Here is a 25,355-nt window from a genome sequence, read left to right on the forward strand (position 1 = left end):
AGCACGGTAGCATTGTGGATGGCACAATTGCTTCACAGCTCCAGGGTCCCAGGTTCGATTCCGGCTTGGGTCACTGTCTGTGCGGAGTCTGCACATTCTCCCCGTGTCTGCGTGGGTTTCCTCCGGGTGCTCCGGTTTCCTCCCACAGTCCAAAGATGTGCAGGTTAGGTGGATTGGCCATGATAAATTGCCCTTAGTGTCCAAAATTGCCCTTAGTGTTGGGTGGGGTTACTGGGTTATGGGGATAGGGTGGAGGTGTTGACCTTGGGTAGGGTGCTCTTTCCAAGAGCCAGTGCAGACTTGATAGGCCGAATGGCCTCCTTCTGCACTGTAAATTCTATGATTACCCCGATTAAGTTTATGGGGGGGGGATTGGGAATATGTCAAAGATCCCCTTACTGCTGTTTGAAAGCCATGTAGTGGAGATCTCATCAAATGTCCCAGCCAATATTTATCAATCAACAATATGGAATTGTAAAGGGTAGGTATTGCCTGATGAAACTAACATGGGCAACATGTTTTTGAGGACATTGCCAGTGCGGTAGATAACGGGGAGCCAATGGATGTGGTATATCTGGATTTCCAGAAAGCCTTTGACAAGGTGCCACACAAAAGGTTGCTGCATATGATAAAGATGCATGGCATTAAGGGTAAAGTAGTAGCATGGATAGAGGATTGGTTAATTAATAGAAAGCAAAGAGTGGGGATTAATGGGTGTTTCTCTGGTTGGTAATCAGTAGCTTGTGGTGTCCCTCAGGGATCAGTGTTGGGCCCACAATTGTTCACAATTTACATAGATGATTTGGAGTTGGGGACCAAGGGCAATGTGTCCCAAGTTTGCAGACGACACCAAGATGCGTGGTAAAGCAAAAAGTGCAGCGGATACTGGAAGTCTGCAGAGGGATTTCGATAGATTAAGGGAATGGGCTAGGGTCTGGCAGATGGAAGACAGTGTTGATGTTATAACCTGCCTGCTTACCATTGGCTGGGGACTAATGACAATCCCACAATCCTGTGGGAGTATGAGCTTCCCTAATGAGGGGGGCAGATAAATCATTAGCAGACTCCCTGTACAAATAAAGCTGGCCAGTTTGGAACCAGTAGGAAGGAGTAAGCAGCAAGCGAAGTTGCTGCTGTTGTATATATATGTTATTGTAAATAAATGTTATTTCTTTGTATCCTTGAAACTCGTGCTGGAGTCTTCGTGACCCTCACAAAACTGGCGACGAGGGTTAAAGTGAATAGCTGTCTACACTGCTGAAGCCACCTCCCTGGATTTTTGTTGGTTACAGGTTGGAAGTTGTTTTCTATTACACCATGCCTCTGTACGGACGTTTGGATGTTTTTGATGCTGCGCTGGAAAGCTGGAACCAGTACGCACAATGGATGCATTACTATTTCCGGGCAAACAATATCACCGAAAACGAGCGCCAGGTGGTCATATTGCTCACCGCCTACGGCCCGCATACGTTTGGGGTGATTAGGAGCCTTACGTACCCAACTGCGCCGGACACCAAAATGTTTGATGAACTTGTGAATTTAGTCCAACGTTACCCGTTTAATACCGCTGAGAGGACCCCAGGAGAATCCCGTGCCGACTTTCTATCCAGGCTACGCAGGATTGCGGAGTACTGTGACTATGGTGAGACCTTGTCAGAAATGTTACGCGACCGTTTGGTTTGCGGTTTTAACAATGCGGCCACCCAGATAAAGTTGTTAGTTGAGCCAACATTGACTTTTCAACAGGCCATTCAAATAGTATTGTCCCGAGAGAGCGCAGAACGAGGAGTGCAGGAGCTACAGGGAATGGCAGCGCATGCTTTGGGCCGCAACCCCTTCCGTCTGAAAACGTCCCCCCGCACTCCTGCGGTACCTTGGGCGAGGCGACGTCCGGATCGACGCCAGTGGCCGTCGGCCATTCCTCCCCAAAGGGAGCCTTCTCCAGAGCCAATGGATGAGGAGCCATGTCCGTGTCAGACTTGCAGGCGCCGACCCCGTCGCGGACGCCGGTCCTGGGAGCGCCAGAGGCGCCGTCGTTCCGACCGAAACTGGGACCAGCCCAGCGGCCGTACCTTCCATGTGGATGAACCTGCGGCGACTACTCCGGAGGACGTGGGGACGGAGGATGACTGCCTGCAGCTGCATTGTGTGGTAGCTCCCTGTGTGGCCCCCATTAAGGTGACAGTACGGGTCAATGGTCACCCGCTTGAGATGGAGTTGGATACTGGCGCAGCAGTCTCCGTGATTGCTCAGAGGACATTCGACCGCATCAAGCAGGGTATACAGACATTAACCGACGCACAGGCCAGGTTGGCCACCTACAGGGGGGAACCATTGGACATTGCAGGAACTATGATGACCCCTGTTTATGGACGCCAGGAGGGGCGTTTCCCACTTATCGTGGTGCACGGCCATGGGCCCAGCCTGTCGGGACTGGTTGCGCCATTTGCGCTTGCAGTGGCAGCACATCCTCCAAACAGTTTCTGGAGGGTTGACTGAGGTGCTAGGACGATACCCAGATGTATTCCAGCCCAGTTTGGGGAAAATAAAAGGGGCCGTAGTCCGTATCCAAGTCGAACCAGGAGCCACGCCGCGCTATTTCCGGGCGAGCCCGGTGCCGTACGCCTTGCTCGAGAAGGTAGAAGGGGAGCTCACTCGTTTGGAAACTTTGGGTATTATCAGGCCCGTCTGTTTCGCTGACTGGGCAGCACCAATTGTACCTGTAATGAAGCCAGATGCCACAGTTCACTTGTGCGGCGACTATAAACTTACAGTGAATACGGCTTCCCGACTCGACCAATATCCAATACCTCGCATAGAGGATCTCTATGCAAAGCTTGCAGGTGGACTCTCGTTCACAAAATTATATATGTCACGCCTAACTACAGTTGGAGTTGGACCCTGCCTCCTGACCATATGTAACGATTAATACACACTATGAATATACACGTTTGCCCTTTGGAGTATCCTCTGCCTGCGCTATTTTTCAACGCGTTATGGAGGGCATTTTGAGAGGTTTACCGCATGTCGCTGTCCACTTAGATGACGTTTTGATCACAGGGACGTCGGAGCAGGAACATTTGGAAAATCTGGAGGCTGTCCTGAGACACTTTTCGGAGGCTGGAGTCCGTTTACGTTGCACAAAGTGCGTCTTTCAGGCAAAGGAAGTAGTCTACCTCGGTTATCGGGTGGACCGCAAAGGTTTGCACCCCGTCGCAGAGAAGGTGCGCGCGATTCAACAGGCCCCCGCCCCGACTGACACTTCGCATCTTCGTTCTTTTCTCGGCCTCATAAACTATTACAGGAAGTTCCTCCCCAATCTGACAACTACGCTGGCCCCGTTGCATCTTCTGCAAAAGAAAAATCACACCTGGGTTTGGGGTCAGCCGCAAGAAACCGCTTTCCGGCGGGTAAAACGACAATTGTCATCGTCTGGGTTACTAACCCACTATGATCCTGGAAAGTCTTTGCTCGTCACATGTGATGCATCCCCGTATGGTATTGGGGCCGTCATGTCCCACAAGATGGAGAACGGGGCCGAGCGGCCGATAGCTTTCGCCTCCCGCACATTGATTGCAGCGGAAGAAAAGTACGCGCAGATCGAGAAGGAGGGACTGGCAGTGGTCTTTGCGGTGAAACATTTCCACCAGTACGTGTATGGCCGCCACTTCACTAGCGCGACTGATCATAAGCCTCTGCTGGGACTTTTCAGAGAGGATAAGCCAATACCGCCCAACCGCACGGATCCAGCGCTGGGCTTTGTTGCTCGCTGCATACGGGTATTCTCTGGAGCACAAACCAGGAACGCAGATAGCGAATGCCGACCCACTGAGCCGATTGCCTTTATCGACCGGCCCCATGTCGACCCCCACGACTGGTGAGGTGGTTGCAAGCCTAAATTTTATGGACACCTTGCCTGTTACGGCATCACAGATCCGTGAGTGGACCCAGACGGAGCCAGTCCTGTCAAAGGTTCGACACATAGTCCTGTATGGTGGGCAGCATGGACCGCTCCCAGGTGAGTTGCGGGCATTTTCCTCCAAGCTGTCAGAATTCAGCATGGAAGACGGCATCCTCTTGTGGGGGACGCGTGTGATTGTCTCGGAAAAAGGACAGGAGCTGATACTAAGAGACTTGCACAATGGGCATCCAGGTGTGACCAAAATGAAAATGTTGGCCCGGAGTTATGTTTGGTGCCCAGGCCTCGACGCCAACATTGGGAAGGTGGCCCAAAATTGCTCCATTTGTCAGGAGCATCAGAAGCTTCCGCCAGCCGCATCCCTACATCACTGGGAATGGCCAGGGCGACCTTGGGCGCGCTTGCATGCGGATTTCGCCGGCCCTTTTCAAGGATCCATGCTCCTTTTATTAATCACCGCCCAGTCTAAATGGCTAGAGGTGCATAAGATGCTAGGTACAACGTCCTGCGCAACAATTGCGAAGATGCGTTTGTCTTTTAGTACGCCTGGCCTCCCCGAGGTGTTGGTCACGGATAACGGCACTCCATTCACCAGTGAGGAGTTTGCGAGGTTCATGAAGATGAACGGCATATGCCATGTCCACACTGCCCCTTACCACCCGGCTTCAAATGGGTTGGCGGAGCGCGCAGTGCAGACATTCAAACGAGGCCTAAAGAAGCAGTCTTCCGGGTCAATGGACACGAGACTGGCTTGCTTTTTGTTTTCGTATAGGACCACCCCCCATGCGGTGACTGGGGTAGCTCCCGCAGAACTCCTAATGGGCCGGAGACTTCGCACCCGCCTTAGTATGGTTTTTCCGAACATTGGCGCAAAAGTACGCCACACACAAGAACGGCAGGGACAGGGTTTTTCTCGGCATCGGCCGATTCGGCAGTTTGCGCCCGGTGACCCAGTGTTCGTTCGCAATTTTGCTGGTGGTGCCCAGTGGGTCCCTGGCGTAATCCTTCGCCAAACGGGCCCTATATCTTACCAGGTGCAAGCCCAGGATCGTCTCCAGCGCAAACATGTAGACCACGTTCGGTCCAGAAGACTATCCCTTCCAAAGATTCCCCGCCCCCGGAGCCCATTTCTACAGCCGCAGAGACCAGAGACAATGGAAAGTAATCCTCACAATCCTCCTCTGGTGCCTCACTCAAAGCCTGCGCAGGTCGTTACAGAACCGTGTGGAGATAGAGACGCCAAGATGACAGAGGCAGCAGACTCTGACTCAGAGATGGAGACACAGGACGCATCAGAGGGGGAATCCTCGGGCCCACGGGCCGTGGATGTATAACCGTTACGCCGTTCATCACGGACGCGCCGGTCTCCGTCTCGTTACATGCCGCCCGATCCAGCGCCTCGTGCAAATGGTGTCCGGCCTGCGGCAAAACGAGTCCGACGCCCTCCTTTGCCAGGGTCTTCGGTGGACTCCTTGGACTTTGGGGGGGAGGGATGTTATAACCTGCCTGCTTACCATTGACTGGGGACTAATGACAATCCCACAATCCTGTGGGAGTATGAGCTTCCCCAATGAGGGGTGCTGGATTCTTCATGACCCTCACAAAAGTTGACAAATGTGAGGTTATCCATTTTGGTAGGAATAGCAGCAAAAGGTATTGTTATTTAAATGATAAAATATATAACCTGCTGCTGTGCAGAGAGACCTGGGTGTGCTAGTGCATGAGTCGCAAAAAGTTGGTTTACAGGTGCAACAGGTGATTAAGAAGGCAAATGGAATTTTGTCCTTCATTGCGAGGGATGGAGTTTAAGACTAGGTGGGGTTACATGGTTACAGGGATAGGTTGGGGAGTGGGCCTAGTTAGCGTGCTCTTTTGGAGGGTCGTTGAAGACTCAAGGGGCCAAATGGCCTCCTTCTGCACTATGAATTAAAAAAAAAATTTAGAGTACGCAATTCATTTTTTTCCAATTAAGGGGCAATTTAGCATGGCCAATCCACCTACCCTGCACATCTTTGGGTTGTGGGGGTGAAACCCACGCAAACACGGGAAGAATGTGCAAACTCCACACGGACAGTGACCCAGAGCCGGGATCGAACCTGGGACCTCGGCGCCGTGAAGCAGCAGTGCTAACCACTGTTCCACCATGCTGCCCTTTGCACTATGAATTGAGCAGCCTAGGCTACAAATTTTTCCTTGCAAAAAAAAAAAAATTCTGTTTGTTTGGATATTCTTGGAGGCAAGGGCGCTACTAACTGAGCTCCAGCTGACACTCAAACAGTCTCCCAAAATATATATGGTGGCTTTATATATACAATTAGGATTCTTGCTGTTTTTCCAGGTTGACACATCAACAGGTTGCAACACCCAAGTTGTAAATCTCAATTGGGAGTGCTCTCAAATCCTACTCTCAAACACCTCCAATATTTTACTCTCCAATCATTTTATTTTGGTTTGCTGGGAAGTGTCCAGTGTTTCACCAGTCAACTCTTCAGAGATAGTTTACTTAACCCTGTTTTGCTGTCAAAAAATGGCTGTCATTTTAAAAGAAAATACATTCAAGGGAGGTGGGCTTCGCTGGCTAGGCATTTATTGCCTATCCCTGATTGCCCTTGAGAAGGTGGTGGCGAGCTGCAGTCCATGGTACACCTGCAGCCTACATAATACCATCCATTGCATTGTATTGGGATATTTCTGAGACTTGATAAGGTGTGCAAGCTTTCTTCTAGCAGCAATTGCATTTGTCTCCGACAATTTACATTGATGAAAGATGAGATGAAGCTAAGTAAGGTGAGAGGAGTTTAATTTGAGTAACATATGCAGTTGGGCCGAATGGCCAGTTTCTACACTGTAAATCTAAGGCAATTTCACAGGAGGTCGGCTAGAAATGTAACTTACGCCTTCAGGTGGAACAGATCAGCAGGAATTGGTCGGGGGGGGGGGGAGAATATTTTGTTTATTAAACGGTAAACATGAGAATTGGACAAAACCAAACGGTACAAGCACTAAACCACAGCAGTGCAGTTACACAAAGAAAACCAAAATCGGTGTTGAACAGTAAACAGGCAGCAACAACACAAGGTCAGCAGCAGGCCGCAACAACATGCCGGCAATATCCTCATCAAGATGTTCATTCGGGCCATTCAGCCTCGATCTCTTCCACCCCCCCCGCAGTTCCCAGCAGTCGAGTCACACGATGCAGGGTGTGTTGGAGAGACCAGATATCCTTGTCCTCCAGGCCGAGGACATTGGACAGGCAACAGTACAATAAGGACAACAGCACTCGGCAAAACCACTCCTATTGGCAGTCGGCCAGTCCGACCCTTCACCGACATCGGGTCAGTCCACCCCAACACGATCCTCACTCCAGGCCACAGCAGCAGAACAGGTGACAGCAAACACACACACGGCCTGCAGGTGCCGGTGGCTACCAACGGGTGGGCAGCAATCACCACTCGTACCTACCTCTATACGTACAGGAAGGTCACCAAGCAAAGGAAATGGGGCAGGCAAAACAAAGGGGGTGCGGGTGAGGGGCCGATGGGCAAAAATGTGGTGCAGCAACGCATATAAGAATTAATTGCTGAAAGGGACATTGCAGCAATGGCAGAATAATGCAGTGTTTGCCAAAAAGATAAAATGGTCTGAGAGGGGAGAGAGTTAACACCTTCAAAGATATAAAAGTTTAAATTTAGTCAGGAATTGCAAAATTGTGGGTAGTCGGAAACCTATCACAAAGCTGCTTCAACCTTGAGTATTCACACCCGCTCTATACATGCATAGAGTAGCAACAAAATTGTTTCTTGAGATTTTAATGTAGGATATAGAATTTTTTTTTTTAATTTAGAGTACACAATTTATTTTTTCCAATTAAGGGGCAATTTAGCATGGCCAATCCACCTATCCTGCACATCTTTGGGTTGTGGGGGCGAAACTCACGCAAACACGGGGAGAATGTGCAAACTCCATATGGACAGTGACCCAGAGCCGGGATCGAACCTGGGACCTTGGTGCCGTGAGGCAACAGGGCTAACATGTAGGATGTAGAATTGAGTGTAATGGAATACTCTCCACTTGCCTGGATGAGTGCAACTCCAACAACACTTAAGAAGCTCAACATCATCCAGGACATAGTATCTCCGCTTGATTGCTCCCCCTTCCAAAAATATTCAAACCATCCACCACCGACGAACAGTAGCTGCCCTGTGTACGAGATGCACTGCAGTAACTCCTCCAGGTTCCTCAGACAGCACCTTCCAAACCCACGACCACTACCATCTAGAAGGACAACGGCAGCAGATACCTGGGAAAACCACCACCTGGAAGCTTCCATGCTGACTTGGAAATATATCGGCCATTCCTTCACTGTTGCTGGATCAGTATCCTGGAACTCCATCCCCAACAGCATTGTGGGTGCACCTACACAACGGGGACTGAAGCGGTTCATGAAGGCGGCTCAGCACCACCTTCTCAAGGGACAATTAGTGATGGGAAACACATCCATGCCGGGTCAGCGACGCTCACATCCCGTAAAAATGCGAATTGAGAGATTCTTGCTATCTGGAAAGTTCAAACAGGCTTCGACTCTTTTCTCTTTTTAAAAAAAGGAGGGTGTGGATTAACCTAAAATTAGGTCTTAAAAATTCTGAGGGGCTTCCATGATGATGTGAGAAAATGTTCTCACTTGTGGGGAGTCCAAATCTCGGGAATCATATAAGATCGTCACTAATAAATCCAATAGGGAATTGAGGAAAAACGTCTTCCACATTGAGTGGTGAGAATGTTGAACTTGCTGCCATGGAGGAATAGTTGAGGCGTGAGAGTATAAATATATTTAAGAGTATGCGGGGGGACTTCCGGGTGCGGCAATGACCAGCTGAGTTGCACGTTTCGGCAGCTCCCGTTGGAACGGACTTTTGGGCTCTTAATAGGAGCCCCAACGGCAATTTAAACGGCAAAAACACTGTGCGGTAAACCAGAAGGGAATCCCCCCGGACACGCATGGAAAAGGGAGGGGATAGCGGCCAGATTGCAGAGGATCCTCTGGAGCAGCGGCAAGGAAGGGAAGCTCAAAGCAAGATGGCGTCGGAAGGTGGCCGTTTGCTATGGGCCCCGGAGCTGCAAGAGTTCCTGCGGCGCTGTGTGGAAGAGCTGAAGAAGGAGCTGTTGGCCCCGATATTGCAGGCAATTGAAGGACTAAAAGAGGAGCAGAGGACCCAAGAGCTGGAGCTTCGGGTCGTGAAGGCAAAGACTGCTGAAAACGAAGATGAAATACAGGGCCTGGTGGTGAAGGCAGAGAGGCACAGCATAAAAGGTGTGTGGAGAAGTTGGAAGCGCTGGAGAATAACTCAAGGAGGAAGAATTTAAGAGTCCTGGGTCTTCCCGAAGGCGCAGAAGGGGTGGACGTCGGGACATATGTGAGCACGATGCTTCACTCGCTAATGGGATCGGAGGCCCCGACGGGCCCTTTGGAGGTGGAGGGAGCTTATAGAGTTCTGGCGCGAAGACCAAAGGCTGGAGAAATACCTCGAGCTATGGTGGTGAGGTTTCTCCGCTACAATGACAGAGAGACGGTTCTCAGATGGGCGAAGAAAACTCGGAGCTGTAGGTGGGAGAACGCGGTGATCCGCGTATACCAAGATTGGTGTGCGGAGGTGGCGAGAAGGAGGGCAAGTTTGAATCGGGCTAAGGCGGTGCTTCACAAAAAGAAGGTCCAGTTTGGAATGTTGCAACTGGCGAGATTGTGGGTCACACACCAAGGGAAGCACCACTACTTTGAGACGGCAGAAGAGGCGTGGACATTCATTGTGGATGAGAAGCTGGAATAGTCTGGCGAGAGAAAGAGCTTTTGGGACAAAGTGGTGGTGTGATTACAGGGGACCGGGGGGGGGATGATTTTTCAATTTGTTAATTTTGTGATCCTGTAACTTTTCTCTCTTCCCCATGTTGGGGGGGGGGGGGGGGGGGGGGAGCATGAGGAACTGTGGGCGCCGGCCATTAGGGGCGGGGCCGAGTGGGAAACGCGGGCTTTGTTCCCAAGCTATGGTAATTATGGCGGGAACAGGGACGCAGGAAGGAGGGGGCCTCGCACAGTGGGAGCCGAGGATAAGGGGGGAAGCCGAGGTCAGCCAGAATTTGCGGACTTCTGGGAGCAACATGGGGGGTGCAACAACGCTAGAGGGGGATCTAGCGGGGGGGGGGGTTAACTGGGTTGCTGCTGCTAAGGAGAAGGGGGAGCTGTTATGGGATGGTGTGGTCGAGGCGGGAGGGCACCGTCGGGGGGATATACGGGTACGTGGGAACCGGGTGAGGAGCTGGGTTAAAAAAGGGGATGGCTAATCAACAAGGGGGGGGGGGGGGTAAAAGAGCCCCCCAACCCGGCTGATCACATGGAACGTGAGAGGGCTGAATGGGCTGATTAAAAGGGCACGGGTACTCGCACACCTAAAGAAATTAAAGGCAGATGTGGTTATGTTGCAGGAGACGCATCTGAAACTGATAGACCAGGTCAGCCTACACAAAGGATGGGTGGGACAGGTGTTTCATTCGGGTTTAGATGCGAAGAATAGGGGTGGCTATCTTAGTGGGGAAACGGGTACTGTTTGAGGCAAAGACCATAGTGGCGGACAGTGGGGGTAGATATTTGATGGTGAGTGGCAGATTGCAAGGGGAGGCGGTGGTTCTGGTGAACGTATACGCCCCGAACTGGGATGATGCAAATTTTATGAGGCGTATGTTGGGACGTATCCCGGACCTGGAGGCGGGAAAGTTGGTAATGGGGGGAGACTTCAATACGGTGCTTGATCCAGGGCTGGACCGGTCGAGGTCCAGGACCGGAGGAGGCCGGCAGCGGCCAGGGTGCTCAAGGACTTCATGGAGCAGATGGGAGGGGTAGACCGCTGGAGATTTAGTAGGCCTAGGAGTAAGGAGTTTTCATTTTTCTCCCATGTTCACAAAGTATACTCACGGATAGACTTTTTTGTCTTGGGAAGGGCACTGATTCCGAAGGTGACAGGGACGGAATATACGGCCATAGCCATTTCGGACCACGCTCCACATTGGGTAGACCTGGAGGTAGGAGAGGAAAAAGAACAGCACCCACTCTGGAGAATGGATATGGGCTTATTGGCGGGTGAGGGGGTGTATTGAAAGGTACTTGGAGCTTAATGACAATGGGGAGGTTCAGGTGGGAGTGGTCTGGGAGGCGTTGAAGGCGGTGGTCAGAGGGGAACTGATATCCATAAGGGCACATAAAGGGAAGCAAGAGGGTAAAGAAAGGGAGCGATTGTTGAAAGAACTTCTGAGGGTGGACAGGCAATATGCAGAGGCACCGGAGGAGGGACTGTACAGGGAAAGCCAAAGGTTACATGTGGAGTTTGACCTGCTGACCACGGGTAAGGCAGAGGCACAGTGGAAGAGGGCACAGGGTGTACAATATGAGTATGGAGAGAAGGCGAGTCGGCTACTGGCCCACCAATTGAGGAAGAGGGGAGCAGCGAGGGAGATAGGTGGGGTGAGAGACGAGGAGGGAGAGATGGAACGGAGAGCGGAGAGAGTGAACGGGGTGTTCAAGGCATTCTATGAGAGGTTATATAAGGCTCGGCCCACGGAAGGGAAGGAGGGAATGAGGTGTTTCCTGGATCAGCTGGAATTCCCGAAGGTGGAGGAGCAGGAGAGGGCGGGACTGGAAGCACAGATTGAGATGGAGGAGGTGGTAAAAGGGATTGGGAGCATGCAAGCGGGGAAGGCCCCGGGACCGGACGGACTCCCGGTGGAATTTTATAGGAAATATATGGACCTACTGGCCCCGCTTTTGACGAGAACCTTTAATGAGGCCAGGGAAAGGGGGCAGTTGCCCCCGACTATGTCGGAGGCGACGATATCGCTCCTTTTTGAAGAAGGATAAAGACCCGCTGCAGTGTGGGTCCTACAGGCCCATTTCCCTTTTAAATGTAGAAGCTAAGCTCCTGGCCAAGGTGATGGCGACGAGGATAGAGGACCGTGTCCCGGGGGTGGTCCACGAGGATCAAACTGGGTTCGTTAAGGGGAGACAGCTGAACACGAACATACGGAGGTTGCTAGGGGTAATGATGATGCCCCCACCAGAGGGGGAGGCGGAGATAGTGGTGGCGATGGATGCCGTGAAAGCATTCGACAGAGTGGAGTGGGATTATCTGTGGGAGGTGCTGAGGAGATTTGGTTTTGGAGAAGGGTTTATTGGATGGGTACAGCTGCTGTACAGGGCCCCGGTGGCGAGTGTGATCACGAACAGGCAGAGGTCCGACTACTTCCGTCTTTATAGAGGGACGAGGCAGGGGTGTCTCCTGTCTCCGTTACTGTTTGCATTGGCGATTGAGCCCCTGGCCATAGCACTGAGGGGCTCCAGGAAGTGGAGGGGAGTACTCAGGGGAGGAGAAGAACACCGGGTATCTTTGTATGCAGATGATTTATTGCTGTATGTTGCGGACCCAGTGGAGGGGATGCCTGAGATAATGCAGATACTCAGGGAGTTTGGGGAATTTTCGGGGTACAAATTGAATATGGGGAAGAGTGAGTTGTTTGTGGTGCACCCGGGGGAGCAGAGCAGGGGAATAGATGATTTACCGCTGAGGAAGGTAATAAGAGATTTCAGGTACTTAGGGATTCAGATAGCCAGGAGTTGGGGAACCTTACATAGGCTTAATTTAACAAAATTGGTGGAACAGATGGAGGAGGATTTTAAGAGATGGGACATGGTGCCCCTGTCACTGGTGGGTAGGGTGCAGGCGGTCAAAATGGTAGTCCTCCCGAGATTCCTTTTTGTGTTTCAGTGCCTTCCGGTGATGGTCACGAAGGCTTTTTTCAAGAAAATTGAGAAAAGTGTCATGAATTATGTGTGGGCCGGGAAGACTCCGAGAGTGAGGAGGGGGTTCTTGCAGCATAGCAGGGATAGGGGGGGCTGGCACTACCGAGCCTAAGTGAATACTACTGGGCCGCCAATATCTCAATGGTGTGTAAGTGGATGGGAAAAGGGGAGGGAGCGGCGTGGAAGAGATTGGAGATGGCGTCCTGCAAAGGAACCAGCTTACAAGCACTGGTGACGGCGCCGTTGCCGTTCTCCCCGAAGAAATACACCACAAGTCCAGTGGTGGTGGCAACGCTAAAAATTTGGGAGCAGTGGAGACGACATAGGGGAAGGACGGGAGCCTCGGTGCGGTCCTCGATAAGAAATAATCATAGGTTTGTCCCGGGGAGAATAGATGGGGGATTTGGAGCATGGCAGAGAGCTGGAGTTGTGCAACTGAGAGATCTGTTCGTAGACGGGACGTTTGCGAGTCTGGGAGCGCTGACGGAAAAATATGGGTTGCCCCAAGGGAATGCATTTCGGTACATGCAACTGAGGGCATTTGCGAGGCAACAGGTGAGGGAATTCCCGCAGCTCCCGACGCAGGAGATTCAAGACAGAGTGATCTCAGGGACTTGGGTGGGGGATGGTAGGGTGTCGGATATATACAGGGAAATGAGGGACGAGGGGGAGATCATGGTGGATGAGCTGAAGGGGAAATGGGAAGAAGAGCTGGGGGAAGAGATTGAGGAGGGGCGGTGAGCTGATGACCTACGTAGGGTAAACTCGTCGTCCTCGTGCGCCATGATACAGTTCAAGGTTTTGCACAGGGCGCATATGACCGGAGCAAGGCTCAGTAAATTTTTCAGGGTAGAGGATAGGTGTGGGAGATGCTCGAGAAGCCCAGCAAACCACACCCACATGTTTTGGTCATGCCCAGCACTGCAGGGGTTCTGGGTGGGGGTGGCAAAGGTGCTTTCAAAGGTGGTGGGGGTCCGGGTCGAGCCAGGCTGGGGGTTGGCTATATTTGGGGTTGCAGAAGAGCCGGGAGTGCAGGAGGCGAAAGAGGCTGATGTCTTGGCCTTTGCGTCCCTAGTAGCCTGGCGAAGGATATTGCTTCTGTGGAAGGAAGCCAAACCCCCGGGCATGGAGACTTGGATAAATGACATGGCAGGGTTTATAAAACTAGAAAGGATAAAGTTCGCACTAAGGGGTTCGGCTCAAGGGTTCACCAGGCGGTGGCAACCGTTCATTGACTACCTCGCAGAACGATAAAGGAAATGGGAAGGCAATAGCAGCAACCCGGGGGGGGGGGGGGGGGGGGGGGAGGGCTCGGGCAGGTCCTCAGGGGTGTTTTTGTATAGATATTTGTACTTGGTTATGTATATTGGATTGTTTGATTTTATCTCTGGAGAGTTATATTTGTTATGGCAGTTGCCATTTAGTTTATATATTATTTATTTATTTGTTAAAACGGTCACTGTTATATATATATATATATTGTTTTATTGTTGTAAAAAGGTAAACCTTTGTATTGTTTTGTTTGACTGGAAAAAATTTGAATAAAATATATTTTTTTTAAAAAAGAGTATGCGGGGGCAGGTTTAGAAGGATATGGCGATAGGGTGAGATGAAGTTGGGTGAGAGAAGGTTAATGTGAGCACCATCATCACCAAACACAATAGACAATATGGCAAGTTGTGTTCAGCAAATTCTAAATGTATTTGTGGCGCCAAGCCAGTGGCCATTTGACCTAATATGTTAGGTGGGCGGCACAGTAGCAGTGATTCGCACTGTTGCTTCACAGCCTTAGGGACCCAGGTTTGATTCCAAGTCCCAAAAGACGTGCTTGTTAGATGAATTGGACATTCTGAATTCTCCCTGTGTACCCGAACAGGCGACGGGAGTGTAGCGACTAGGGGATTTTCACAGCAACTTCATTGCAGTGTTAATGTAAGCCTACTTGTGACACTAATAAATATTATTATTTATATTTCTTTTTATGTAGCTTGGTTTGTCTTGTTTGGTTTCATAACTCTCCTGTGGAATGCAGCTTGGGATAGAGTACTCGGTTGCGGGCGCTATATAAATGCACAAGCTTGTTGTAGTGCCAAGGTCATTCGATCGAATGAAAGGAGCAGCACGAAAAACGTGTTGGGAGGAGAGGGGCTGTGTTCAAGATCTGAAACCAGAACGGTTGCCGGCTGCACATAAACTAGAGAGAGAAAGAAGGGGGAAACTTTCTTTTGTTTGGGAAAGTGCGGCGCGGAATTGCGAGCGGCCGGCTCCGCCCGCGCGAAGAGAGCGGGGGAAGCACAAAGGCGGCCGTTAGAGAGAACCTGCCAATCAAATTCAAACCCGGGCGGCAGCGGCGCGCGAGTACCTGGCGGTCCCATCCGGCACCCAGAGGCCGTTAAACAATTCAGAAGCGGATCGGCGGGAGCGGAACGATAGGTGAGAGAGCTTTGACAGCTGACATGCTGGTCATCCCAGGGGGACGGCTGGCCATCCCAGGAGAAGGCTACAAGGTGTTCTGCCGCTCAATGTTTCCCCGGGTGGAACTGGCTTGGCCACATTTCCCATCATCCTCTCACCATTTCCCATCACCCCCTGGGGTCAGAGTCCTCCCCCCCCCCTCCTCCCCACGGTCAGAGCCACTGACCCCTGGGGTCAGGACCCCCAACCTCGAGGTCAGGGCCACCCCCCCCCCCCCCCCCCCCCATAGTCAGGGCCACAGCCCCAAACCTCCGGGGTCAGAGCCACCACATCCAGGGTCAGGTTCCCCGACCCCTGGGAGCAGAGGCCTCAAATGCGCTCGCCCCCTGAGATCAGGACCACCAACCCCCTCCCCCCCCCCCCCCCCCGCCCCCCACAAAAAAAATTCCCGGGTCAGGGCCATTGACCACCTCGACCCTCAGGGTCAGGGTCAACGAGATCCAGGGTGCTCAAACCCTTCTATCCTGGGGTCAGGACCACATCCCCACAGTCATAGCCCTTTACCTCCGACGTCAGGGTCAAGCCCCCAGGGTCAGAGCCCTCCAAACCCCTTGACCCTCCAGGGTCAGGGCTACTGGACCCCAGGATCAGAGTCCTCCAGAGCTAATGTGGAGAAGCCTCAAGGCAACGCCTTCTCAACTGTAGACCAATTGGTCACCACCTCTGCTATGCATGTCCTCCTGGTGGGACAGGGCATACAGTACCTAGGAATGATGATGGTGGTCAAATCTGGGACATTGATTTAGTGATAAGATCATGTTAGTTGAGAAGTGTGTGGGCCAGATCTCCCAATTTGGCACCAGCCCCCAGAGGTATAAGGAGTTTTATTCCTGTTCTTATGGGCTGAGTTTTATGGAGGTGGTTGGACGGTGGGGGGAGCGAGGGGGTGTGCACAGCACCAGGGACCTGGGTTCGATTTCCGGCTTGGGTCACTGTCTGTGCGGAGTTTTCACGTTCGCCCCGTGTCTGCGTGGGTTTCCTCTGGATGCTCCGGTTTCCTCCCACAAGTTCCGAAAAACGTGCTTGTTAAATTGGACATTCTGAATTCTCCCTCTGTGTACCCGAACAGGTGCCGGAATATGGCGACCAGGGGCTTTTCACAGTAACTTCACTGCAGTGTTAATGTGAGCCTACTTATGATAATAAAGACTTATAAAGATTATTGCTTGATAAGTCACATGCACCTTTCTTTATATCTCTTCTATTTCTATTTTGCTTCTCAGTACTACTGAAAAACTGTGGAGTTCACTGGTTAGCAAAAATGACTGCTTCTTTGAACAGCTTTTAATAAATTGCAATTAGGTGACAAGAGCCTAAATACCTTTTGACTGCTTATGTCACCCGCAGTAATTTGCTTTTATTATTATTTATGTCACCCTATTCTTGTTGTAGACTTAAGATGACAACTGGTGATTTGAAGGGATCCCTTCGAAAATTAGAACAATGTCTTCGCTCACTGAATTATCCTCAGGATATTGATTATAATAGGTAAGTATCCATCAAACAACCGTGTTGTAAATGGACCAGCAGATTAAAAAAATAAAGTCACGTTTTATTCATGTAATGCTTTTCATGGCCTCAAATTGTCACAGCACGCTATGCAGCCAATTGAGCAGTTTTTAAGTTTAGTCACTTTCTCATCAAGATGAAGAGTGAAGGAGTTGATTCGGAGACTAGGGTCCTGAATCTTATAAAGGAAACTACGATGATATGAGGCGTGAGTTGGCTATGATTGATTGGGGAAATTACTTGTAAGGGGTGACTGGATAGGCAATGGCAACCATTCAAGGAGCACATGGGGGAACCGCGACAATTGTTTATTTCTGTCTGGCACAAAAGTAAAATCCTTGACTTGCAAGGGAAATTAGAGATGGTTTTCGATCCAAGGAAGATGATTACAAATTGGCCAAGAAAAACAACAGGCCTGAGGATTGGGAGCATTTTATAATTCAGCAAAGAAGGACCTAGGGATTGATTAAGAAGGGGAAAATAGAGTATGAGATTAAGCTTGCAGGGAGCATAAAAACTGCTAAAAAATTTCTATAGGTATGAGAAGAGAACAATAACGGTGAAGACAAATGTCTTTTCTATTTACCCCCTTACAGTCAGAAACAGGGGAATTTCTAATGGGGGACAAAGAAATGGCTGAGCTAAATAGATACTTTGGTTATGTCTTCACAAATAAGATACCAGAAATGTTGGCGAACGCAGGGTTTAGTGAGAGGGAGGAATTTAAGGAGATTATTATTAGTAGACAAATAGTGTTGGGGAAATTGATGGGATTGAAGGCTGGTAAATTCCCAGGGCCTGATATTCTACATCCCAAGCTACTTAAGGAAGTGGTTTTAGAAATAGTTGATCCATTGGTGGTCACCTTCTAGGATTCTATAGATTTTGGAATTGCTCTTGCAGATTGGAGTGTAGCTAATGTAACTCCACTATTTAAAAAGGGAGGTAAAGAGAAAACAGAATTGTAGACCAGTAAACTTGACGTCGTTAATGCCTTGTATTTATCCAAATTATACTGCATGTGCCATTCATTTTCTATAATCCATTATGAAAGATTTATAGCAGAGCACTTCAAAAACAGTGACAGCATTGGACAGAGTCAGCATGGATTTATGAAGGGGAAATCATGCCTGACAAATCTACTGGAATTCTTTGAGGAATTAACTCTTAGAGTTCATGAGGGGAGCCAGTGGATGTGGTTTATTTAGACTTTCAGAAGGTTTTTGACAAAGTCCCGCATAAGAGATTAGCATGTAAAATTAAAGGGGGATTAAGAGTAGTATATTGAGATGGATAGAAAACTGGTTGGCATAATCGGGTCTTTTTCCAAATGGAAGGCAGTGACTCATGGGGTACCGCAGGGATCGGTGCTGGAATCTCAGCTATTCACAAGTTATATCAATGATGTAAATCAGGGTTTTTCAAAGTCTGGGTTGTGACGCGTGGGTGGGTTGTGGACAGGTGTCTGGAGGGTCACGGAGTGACTGGTCGCGCCGTTCACATGGTAGCCTCAGTCGGGGGTGAAGTGCCCAACGATCACTACCGGCTTTTACATTGAGAATGGCGGCTGCTGCCACCTTTTAAATGAAAATAAATGACTATGTGTTGAGTCTTCCAGTCAGATGTGACAGCTGAGAGCAGGTCACGTGCCCTGTACATACACCTGTACGTACCTTTGCCGCCAAATTACGGATCAAAGTTTTTCTAGCTGCTGGCAAGAGGACCGTGAAGCTGGATTGTTTTCTTAAAAGTAAGCGATTCTTCAGTGTGATTTGGGCAACTTGAATGGGTGGGAAAATGAATGGCACATGCAGTGTAATTTGGATAAATACAAGGTTATCCACTTTGGTAGCAAAAAATGAGTTGGCAGACTATTATCTGAATGGCCATAAATTAGGAGAGGGAAATGTGCAACAAGACCTGGGTGTCCTCTTACACCGGTCACTGAAGGTAAGTATGCAGGTACAGCAGTAAAGATACCAACCTTTGCCTAAAACCTTAGCACTTCCTTATGCCATATCACTCTATACCCATCCTATCCATGTGTTTGTCAAGATGCCTTTTGAACGCCGTTAATGTGTCTGCTTCCATAACCTCCCCAGCAACGCGTTCCAGGCACTCACCACTCTTTAGGTTAGGATCGCATTCGCTGGAGTTCAGAAGAATGAGGAGGGATCTCATAGCAACCTATAAAATTCTAACTGGTCTAGACAGGGCAGATGCAAGAAGGATGTTCCCGATGGTGCGGGTTTCCAGAATCGGTCACTGTCCGAGGATACAGGGGTAGACCATTTAGGACCGAGCTGAGGAGAAATCTCTTCACCCAGAGAGTGGTGAGCGTGCGGAATTCATTTCCAGGGGAAGTAGTTGAGGCCAAAACATTGTATTTTTTCAGGAAGCAGTTAGATATGGCACTTGGAGTGAAGCAAATCAAAGGGTATGGGGGGATGTGGGATTATACTGTTGTGTTGGATGATCAGCCATGATCATAATGGAGGATGATGCAGGCTCGAAGGGCCGAATGGCCTCCTGCTCCTATTTTCTTTGTATGAAATATGACAACAAATTTGCATTTAACAAGATCCCACAAACAGAAGGGCAGCACAGTGGCCCAGTGGTTAGCACTGCTCCCTCATGGCGCCGAGGCCCTGGGTTTGATCCTGGCCCTGGGTCGCTGTCCATGTGGAGTTTGCACATTCTTCCCATGTCTGCATGGGTCTCACCCCCACAATCCAAAAGATGTGCAGGGTAGGCGGATTGTCCATGCTAAATTGCCCCTTAATCGGAAAAAAAAGAATCAAAATTTATAGCAGAGACAGTGATCAGATAATTAGTTTTGAGATAAGCTTTGGCCAGGACACTGAGGAGAATTCTGCTAATAACCTTCACCTCGTAGGCTTGGGATCTTTTATGTCCACCTAAGAGCAGACAGAGCCTTGGTTTAATGTGGCATTCAAAAGATGGCACCTCTGATCCTCCTTCAGTACTGCACTGATGTGTCAGCCCAGATTATGTTTAGATTTAGAGTGGGGACTTGAACCCATGACTATCTGTTAGATTCAGATGAAAGTTTCTGTCTTTTGCTCCAATTATGTACCTTTACTATCAAAGTGATGAGAATAACCCTTGTGCAAGCAGGTTGAGGAGTGGCTATTTTACACTCTAGAATTTCAGATCTCGCCAAATTAGTTTGAGAATTTGAAATCAGTTGAAAAAGAAATCTGGAACTAAAAAGCTGATATTAGTAACAGTGACCATGAGCTGTCGGATTGCTGTAAAAACTCAATTGGTTCTCGTGTGCTTTCAGGATTGAAAACTGCTCTTTTTGTCCATGTGAACAATATGGGTGACACGTAACCAAGCAAGCTAGTCAATTGTATCAGGTCACTACAAAGAATTCAGGACAACTGTGGAGAAGCAGTAAATGTTGGCCTTGCCAGTGTCAGTATAGCTAGGGACTGGGGTACATAGTTGTTTAATATGTGGACTTGATGGGGAAGAAATCACCCATGGGCTGTAGTTTAGGCTGCCTTCCAATGCACAGGTTCATCAAATTTCTCTTGATTGCCTGGCTGTTGAACAGAAAGAGATCAAGTTTACTAGCCTTTGCAATGGGTTACAGGAAACCTTCCACCAATAATGCTAAGTGGAAGAACTTTGTCCTTATCCAGACATTTGGATGTATTCCTGCATGTGAAGCCAGAGATTTGAACTTGAGATCAAACATAAAGTCCATAAAGTAATAATCTTTCATATTTCTCAATCTCTTGGGACATTTGAGAATTAATTTTATGAAAGGAGCAAGGCAATGATGGCCAACTTGATTTCCTGTCTGTCTCTCTTTGTGATGTGAATTTTATCCTCCATGTATTTATCATATTTTTAAAATTCCTTCAGTTCTTTGACTTGATTGCATTGCAAGTTACCCTTTCAGTGATCTCCAGGCATTGCTAATCATTAGGCCTCATCTGTATGGCATGATAAACAGATGGTCCTTAGCCCAGAACGTGCTTGATACTTATTCCAGCTGCTCAAGTAGATTGCCAGTACCAACTTACATTCCTCGGTGAAAACAAAATTATAAATATGAAAACGGGACCAAATGCAAATTGTGATTCGGCTGGTTAAAGTTCCACATAAATAAAATTCTTTCTGAGAACTGTCCAATCTCTGATCAGTCAAAGTGATGTATAGTTACTCATTTAGTGTGTTTAGCTCTGAAATCATTATTTATAAGTTTAGAAATTGAAAGAAGGCATAGGGCGGGATTTTCCGGTCCCGCCTGTCCAGGGACCTGAAATTCCCGCCTGAAGTCAATGCACCCTTTCCTGGCCTGTCAAATTTTCCATCCTCCCACGCTGATTCGCATGGTGGGTGGGCTTGGAAAATCCCGCCCATGGATTTTGTTTTAGTATTTTTGGATTGGATTGGATTTGTCACGTGTACCGAGGTACAGTGAAAAGGATTTTTCTGCAAGCAGCTCAACAGATCATTAAGTACATGAAAAGAAAAGGTAATAAAAGAAAATACATAATAGGGCAACACAAGGTACACAATGTGACTACATAAGCACCGGCATCGGTGTGTTAATGAGATCAGTCCGTAAGAGGGTCGTTTAGGAGTCTGGTAACAGCAGGGAAGAAGCTGTTTTTGAGTCTGTTCTTGCGTGTTCTCAGACATCTGTATCCTGCCCGATGGAAGAAGTTGGAAGAGTGAGTAAGCCAAGTGGGAGGGGTCTTTGATTATGCATATTTCATAGAATGTGAGCATCTTGGGCAAGTCCTGCATTTGTTGCCAATTCCTAATTGCTTTTAGGAAGGTGATGGTGAGTCACGTTCTTGAAACGTCTCGTCTTTCTGGTACAAATACACCCACAGTGTTGTTAGAATGGGGTGTGGCCCGGGTCACTGTCCATGTGGAGTTTGCACATTATCCCCGTGTCTGCGTGGGTCTCACCCCCACAACCCAAAGATATGTAGGTTAGGTGGATTGGCCATGCTAAATTGCCTCTTAATTGGGAAAAAAATAAATAATTGGGTACTCTAAATTTATTTTAAAAAAGGAATGGGGTTTGGCTTGGAGAAGAACTTGCAGATGGTGGAATTTCCATAAATCTCCACATGGGAGAATGATCATGGGACCCATGGCAATTTGGCAAATGGGACCTAAAATTGACTTAGTGGCAGGACGCAGAGGGTGTTGGTTGAAGGTTGTTTTTGTGACTGGAAACCTGTGTCCAGTGGTGTACCGCAGGGATCGTTGCTGGGTTCCTTGCTGTACATTAATGATCCAGAGAGGAATGTGGGTGGTATGATCAGTAGGTTCGCAGATGACACAAAAATTGGTGGTATGGTAAATAGCGAGGAGGAAAGCCTTAGATTACAGGGCGATATAGACGGGCTGGTCAGATGGGCAGAACAGTGATAAATGAAATTTCACCCTGATAAGTGTGCGGTGATGCATTTTGGGAAGATTAACAAGGCAGGGGAATATACAATGAATGATCGGACACTAGGAAGTACAGAAAACCAGAAGGACCTTGCATGTCCCCATGTCCATGAAGGCAGCAGGATCGATAGATAAGATGGTTGAGAAGGCATATGGAATACATGCCTTTGTTAGCTGAGGCATAGAGCACGGAGGTTATGATGGAGCTGTATAAAATGCTCGTTAGACCACAGCTAGAGTGCTGTGTGCAGTTCTGATCGCCACGCGATGGAAAGGATGTGATTGCACTGGAAAGGGTGCAGGGGAGATTCACCAGGATGTTGCCTAGACTTAAGCTGGGGTTGTTCTCCTTAGAGCAGCAAAGGCTGAGGGGGGAGGACCTGATTGAGGTGTACAAAACTATGAAGAACGTAGATCAGAACAACCTTTCCACTTAGTAGAGGGGTCAATAACCAGGGGCATAAATGAAGGTAAGGAGCTGGAGATTTAGAGGGGATTTGAGGAAAAACCTTTTCACCCAGAATGTGGTGGGAATCTGGAACTCACTGCCTGAAAGGGTGATAGAGGCGGGAACCCTCAGAACATTTAAGAAGTATTCAGATGTGTACTTGAAACACCATAGCAATCAAGGCTACGAACCAAGAGCTGGAAAATTGGATTAGAATAGATGCTTGATGGCCAGCGCAGGCATGATGGGCCAAAGGGCCTTTCCGTGCTGTAAAATTCTATGACTCTATCTGCTGTCCTCGTCTTTCTAGTTGTTGAGGTCGCTGGTTTAGAAGGTGATGTCAAAACAGACCTGGCTAATTACTGCAGTGCATCTTATATGTGGTACATATTGCTGCCACTGTCTTGTCAGTGGTGGAGGGGGGGGAATGTCTAAGGTGGCAGATAAGGTACCAATAAAGCAATCTACTTTGGCCTGAAAGATGTAAGGTTACTTCAGTGCATCATAATCCTGACTTGTACCTTATTGATGGTGAACAGGCTCTGGGAAAACAGGAGGTGAGTTACTCGCCGTAATTACTAGCCTCCAGGTATTAAAAATGTTGACAGGCACTGCCACTGCAAATCTAAGAGGGAAGTATAAAAGAGCAGAACCGAGAGCTATAGGATGTAATATTCTTTAAGAGGGAGAGATAGTGGATAAGAAAAGATTTACAAGAATGGTTCTGGAGACAAAGAACATCAGTTACACGTCTATCTTTTAAAATAAAATTATGAAATGTTGATGCTGCTGGCTAGGTTAGCATTTTAATGTGGCGGTGAGCTACCTTGATGAAGTGCTCCAATCCCTGTAATATGGTGTACATGCACAGTGCTGTTAGCGAGGGAGTTCCAGGACTTTGATCCAGAAAGTGAAGGAACGACGATATTGTTCCAAATCAGGATGGTGTGTGACTTGAAGGGTAATTTGCAGATGATGGTATTCCCATTCATCTATTGCCCTTGTCCTTCTAGGTGGCAGAGTCACGGATTAGGAACGTCCTTTCAAAGGAACTTTCGTGAGTTGCTACACAGCATCTTGTAAATAGTACACAATGCTGACACTGGATTGGATTGGATTTGATTTATTGTCACGTGTACCGAGGTACAGTGAAAAGTATTGTTCTGCGTACAGTCCAGATAGATTGTTCCATACATGAAAAAACATAGGACATACATAAATACACAATGTAAATACGTAGACACAGGCATCGGGTGAAACAATTGGAGTGTAGTACTACTTGTAGAGAAGATGTGTGAAGAGATCAGTTCAGTCCATAAGAGGGTCATTCAGGAGTCAACAGCGGGAAATAAGCTGGTTTTGAATCTGTTAGTCTGTGTTCTCAGACTTTTGTATCTCCTGCCGATGGAAGAAGTTGGAAGAGAATAACCAGGGTGGCTGGGGTCTTTGATTATGCTGCCCGCTTTACCAAGGCAGCGGGAGGTGTAGACAGAGTCAATAGATGGAAGGTGATTTTGCGTGATGGACTGGGCTGTGTTCACGACTCTCTGTAGTTTCTTACGGTCTTGGGCCAAGCAGTTGCCATACCAGGCTGTGATTCAGCCAGATAGGATGCTTTCTATGGTGCATCTGTAAAAAAGAGTCAATGTTGACATGCCAAATTTTCTTTGTTTTCTGAGGAAGTATAGGTGCTGTTGTGCATTCTTGGTCGTAGCATCGACGTGGTGGGCTAGGCCAGATTGTTGGTGATGAATTTGAAGCTGTCAACAATCTCTACCTTGGCACCACGTTACTTCGCTGAAGTCAATGACCAGCTCCTTAGTTTTACTAATGTTGAGTGAGAGATTGTTGTCGTTACACTACTCTACTAGGTTCTCTATCTCCCTCCTGTACTCTGACTCATCGTTGTTTGAGATCCCACCCACTACGGTTGCGTCATCAGCAAATTTGTAGATGGAGTTGGAGCCAAATTTTGCCCCACAGTCGTGTGTGACTATGTGGAGTATAGTAGGGGGCTAAGTACGGAGCCTTGCAGGGCCTCGGTATTGAGGACTATCGTGGAAGAGGTGTTGTTGTTTATCCTGACCGATTATGGTCTATGTGTCAGAAAGTCGAGGATCAGTTGCAGAGGGAGGAGCCAAGCCCTAGGTTTTCGAGTTTTGATATGAGCTTGGCTGGGAAATATGGTGTTTAAGGCAGAGCTGTAGTCAGTGAATAATAGTCTGACATAGGAATCCTTGTTGTCGAGATGCTGCAGGGATAATTGTAGGGCCAGAGAGATGGCGTCTGCTGTGGACCAATTGTGGCGGTGTGCAGTTGTAGTGGATCAAGACATTCTGGGAGTATAGAGTTGATGTGTCTCATTACCAACCTCTCGAAGCACTTCATAATGATAGCTGTCAAGGCCACCGGAAGGTAGTCGTTGAGGCACATTGCCTGGTTCTTCTTTGGTATTGGTATGGTAGTGGTATTCTTGAAGCAGGTGGGAACCTCGGAACGGAATAAGGAGAGGTTGACGATGTCTGCAAATACACCCGGCAGTTGGTCCGTGCAGGATCTGAGTGCACGTGCAGTACCTGTTGCTTACTGAGGGTTCAACTTTCACGATGGCTGATCGGACTTCGGAAGCTGTGACGGTAGGTGTGGGTGTGTCTGAGGCTGTTAGCAAAAGTGACTGGGCAGTTGACAACTGTTTTATGGTTTCCTGCTCGAAG

General features: G+C 48.7%; 1 protein-coding gene across 8 annotated transcripts in view; it reads left to right on the forward strand.

The window, feature by feature from the left end:
* Window positions 1-25,355, forward strand: part of cep44 (centrosomal protein 44) — a 114,592-nt gene that overhangs the window by 819 nt on the left and 88,418 nt on the right. For 7 of the 8 annotated variants that reach the window (XM_072515765.1, XM_072515771.1, XM_072515769.1 and 4 more), the window contains one exon: window positions 16,629-16,724. In XM_072515765.1, coding sequence (XP_072371866.1) covers window positions 16,636-16,724 — 89 coding nt within the window. In that variant the 5' untranslated portion in view covers window positions 16,629-16,635. Of the gene's footprint in view, window positions 1-14,893; window positions 15,195-16,628; window positions 16,725-25,355 lie in introns of those variants that run through there. The other variant, XM_072515766.1, reaches the window with a different exon arrangement.

This window comes from Scyliorhinus torazame, chromosome 9 (assembly GCF_047496885.1).
Source record: "Scyliorhinus torazame isolate Kashiwa2021f chromosome 9, sScyTor2.1, whole genome shotgun sequence".
In the NCBI taxonomy this organism is placed as follows: Eukaryota; Metazoa; Chordata; class Chondrichthyes; order Carcharhiniformes; family Scyliorhinidae; genus Scyliorhinus; species Scyliorhinus torazame.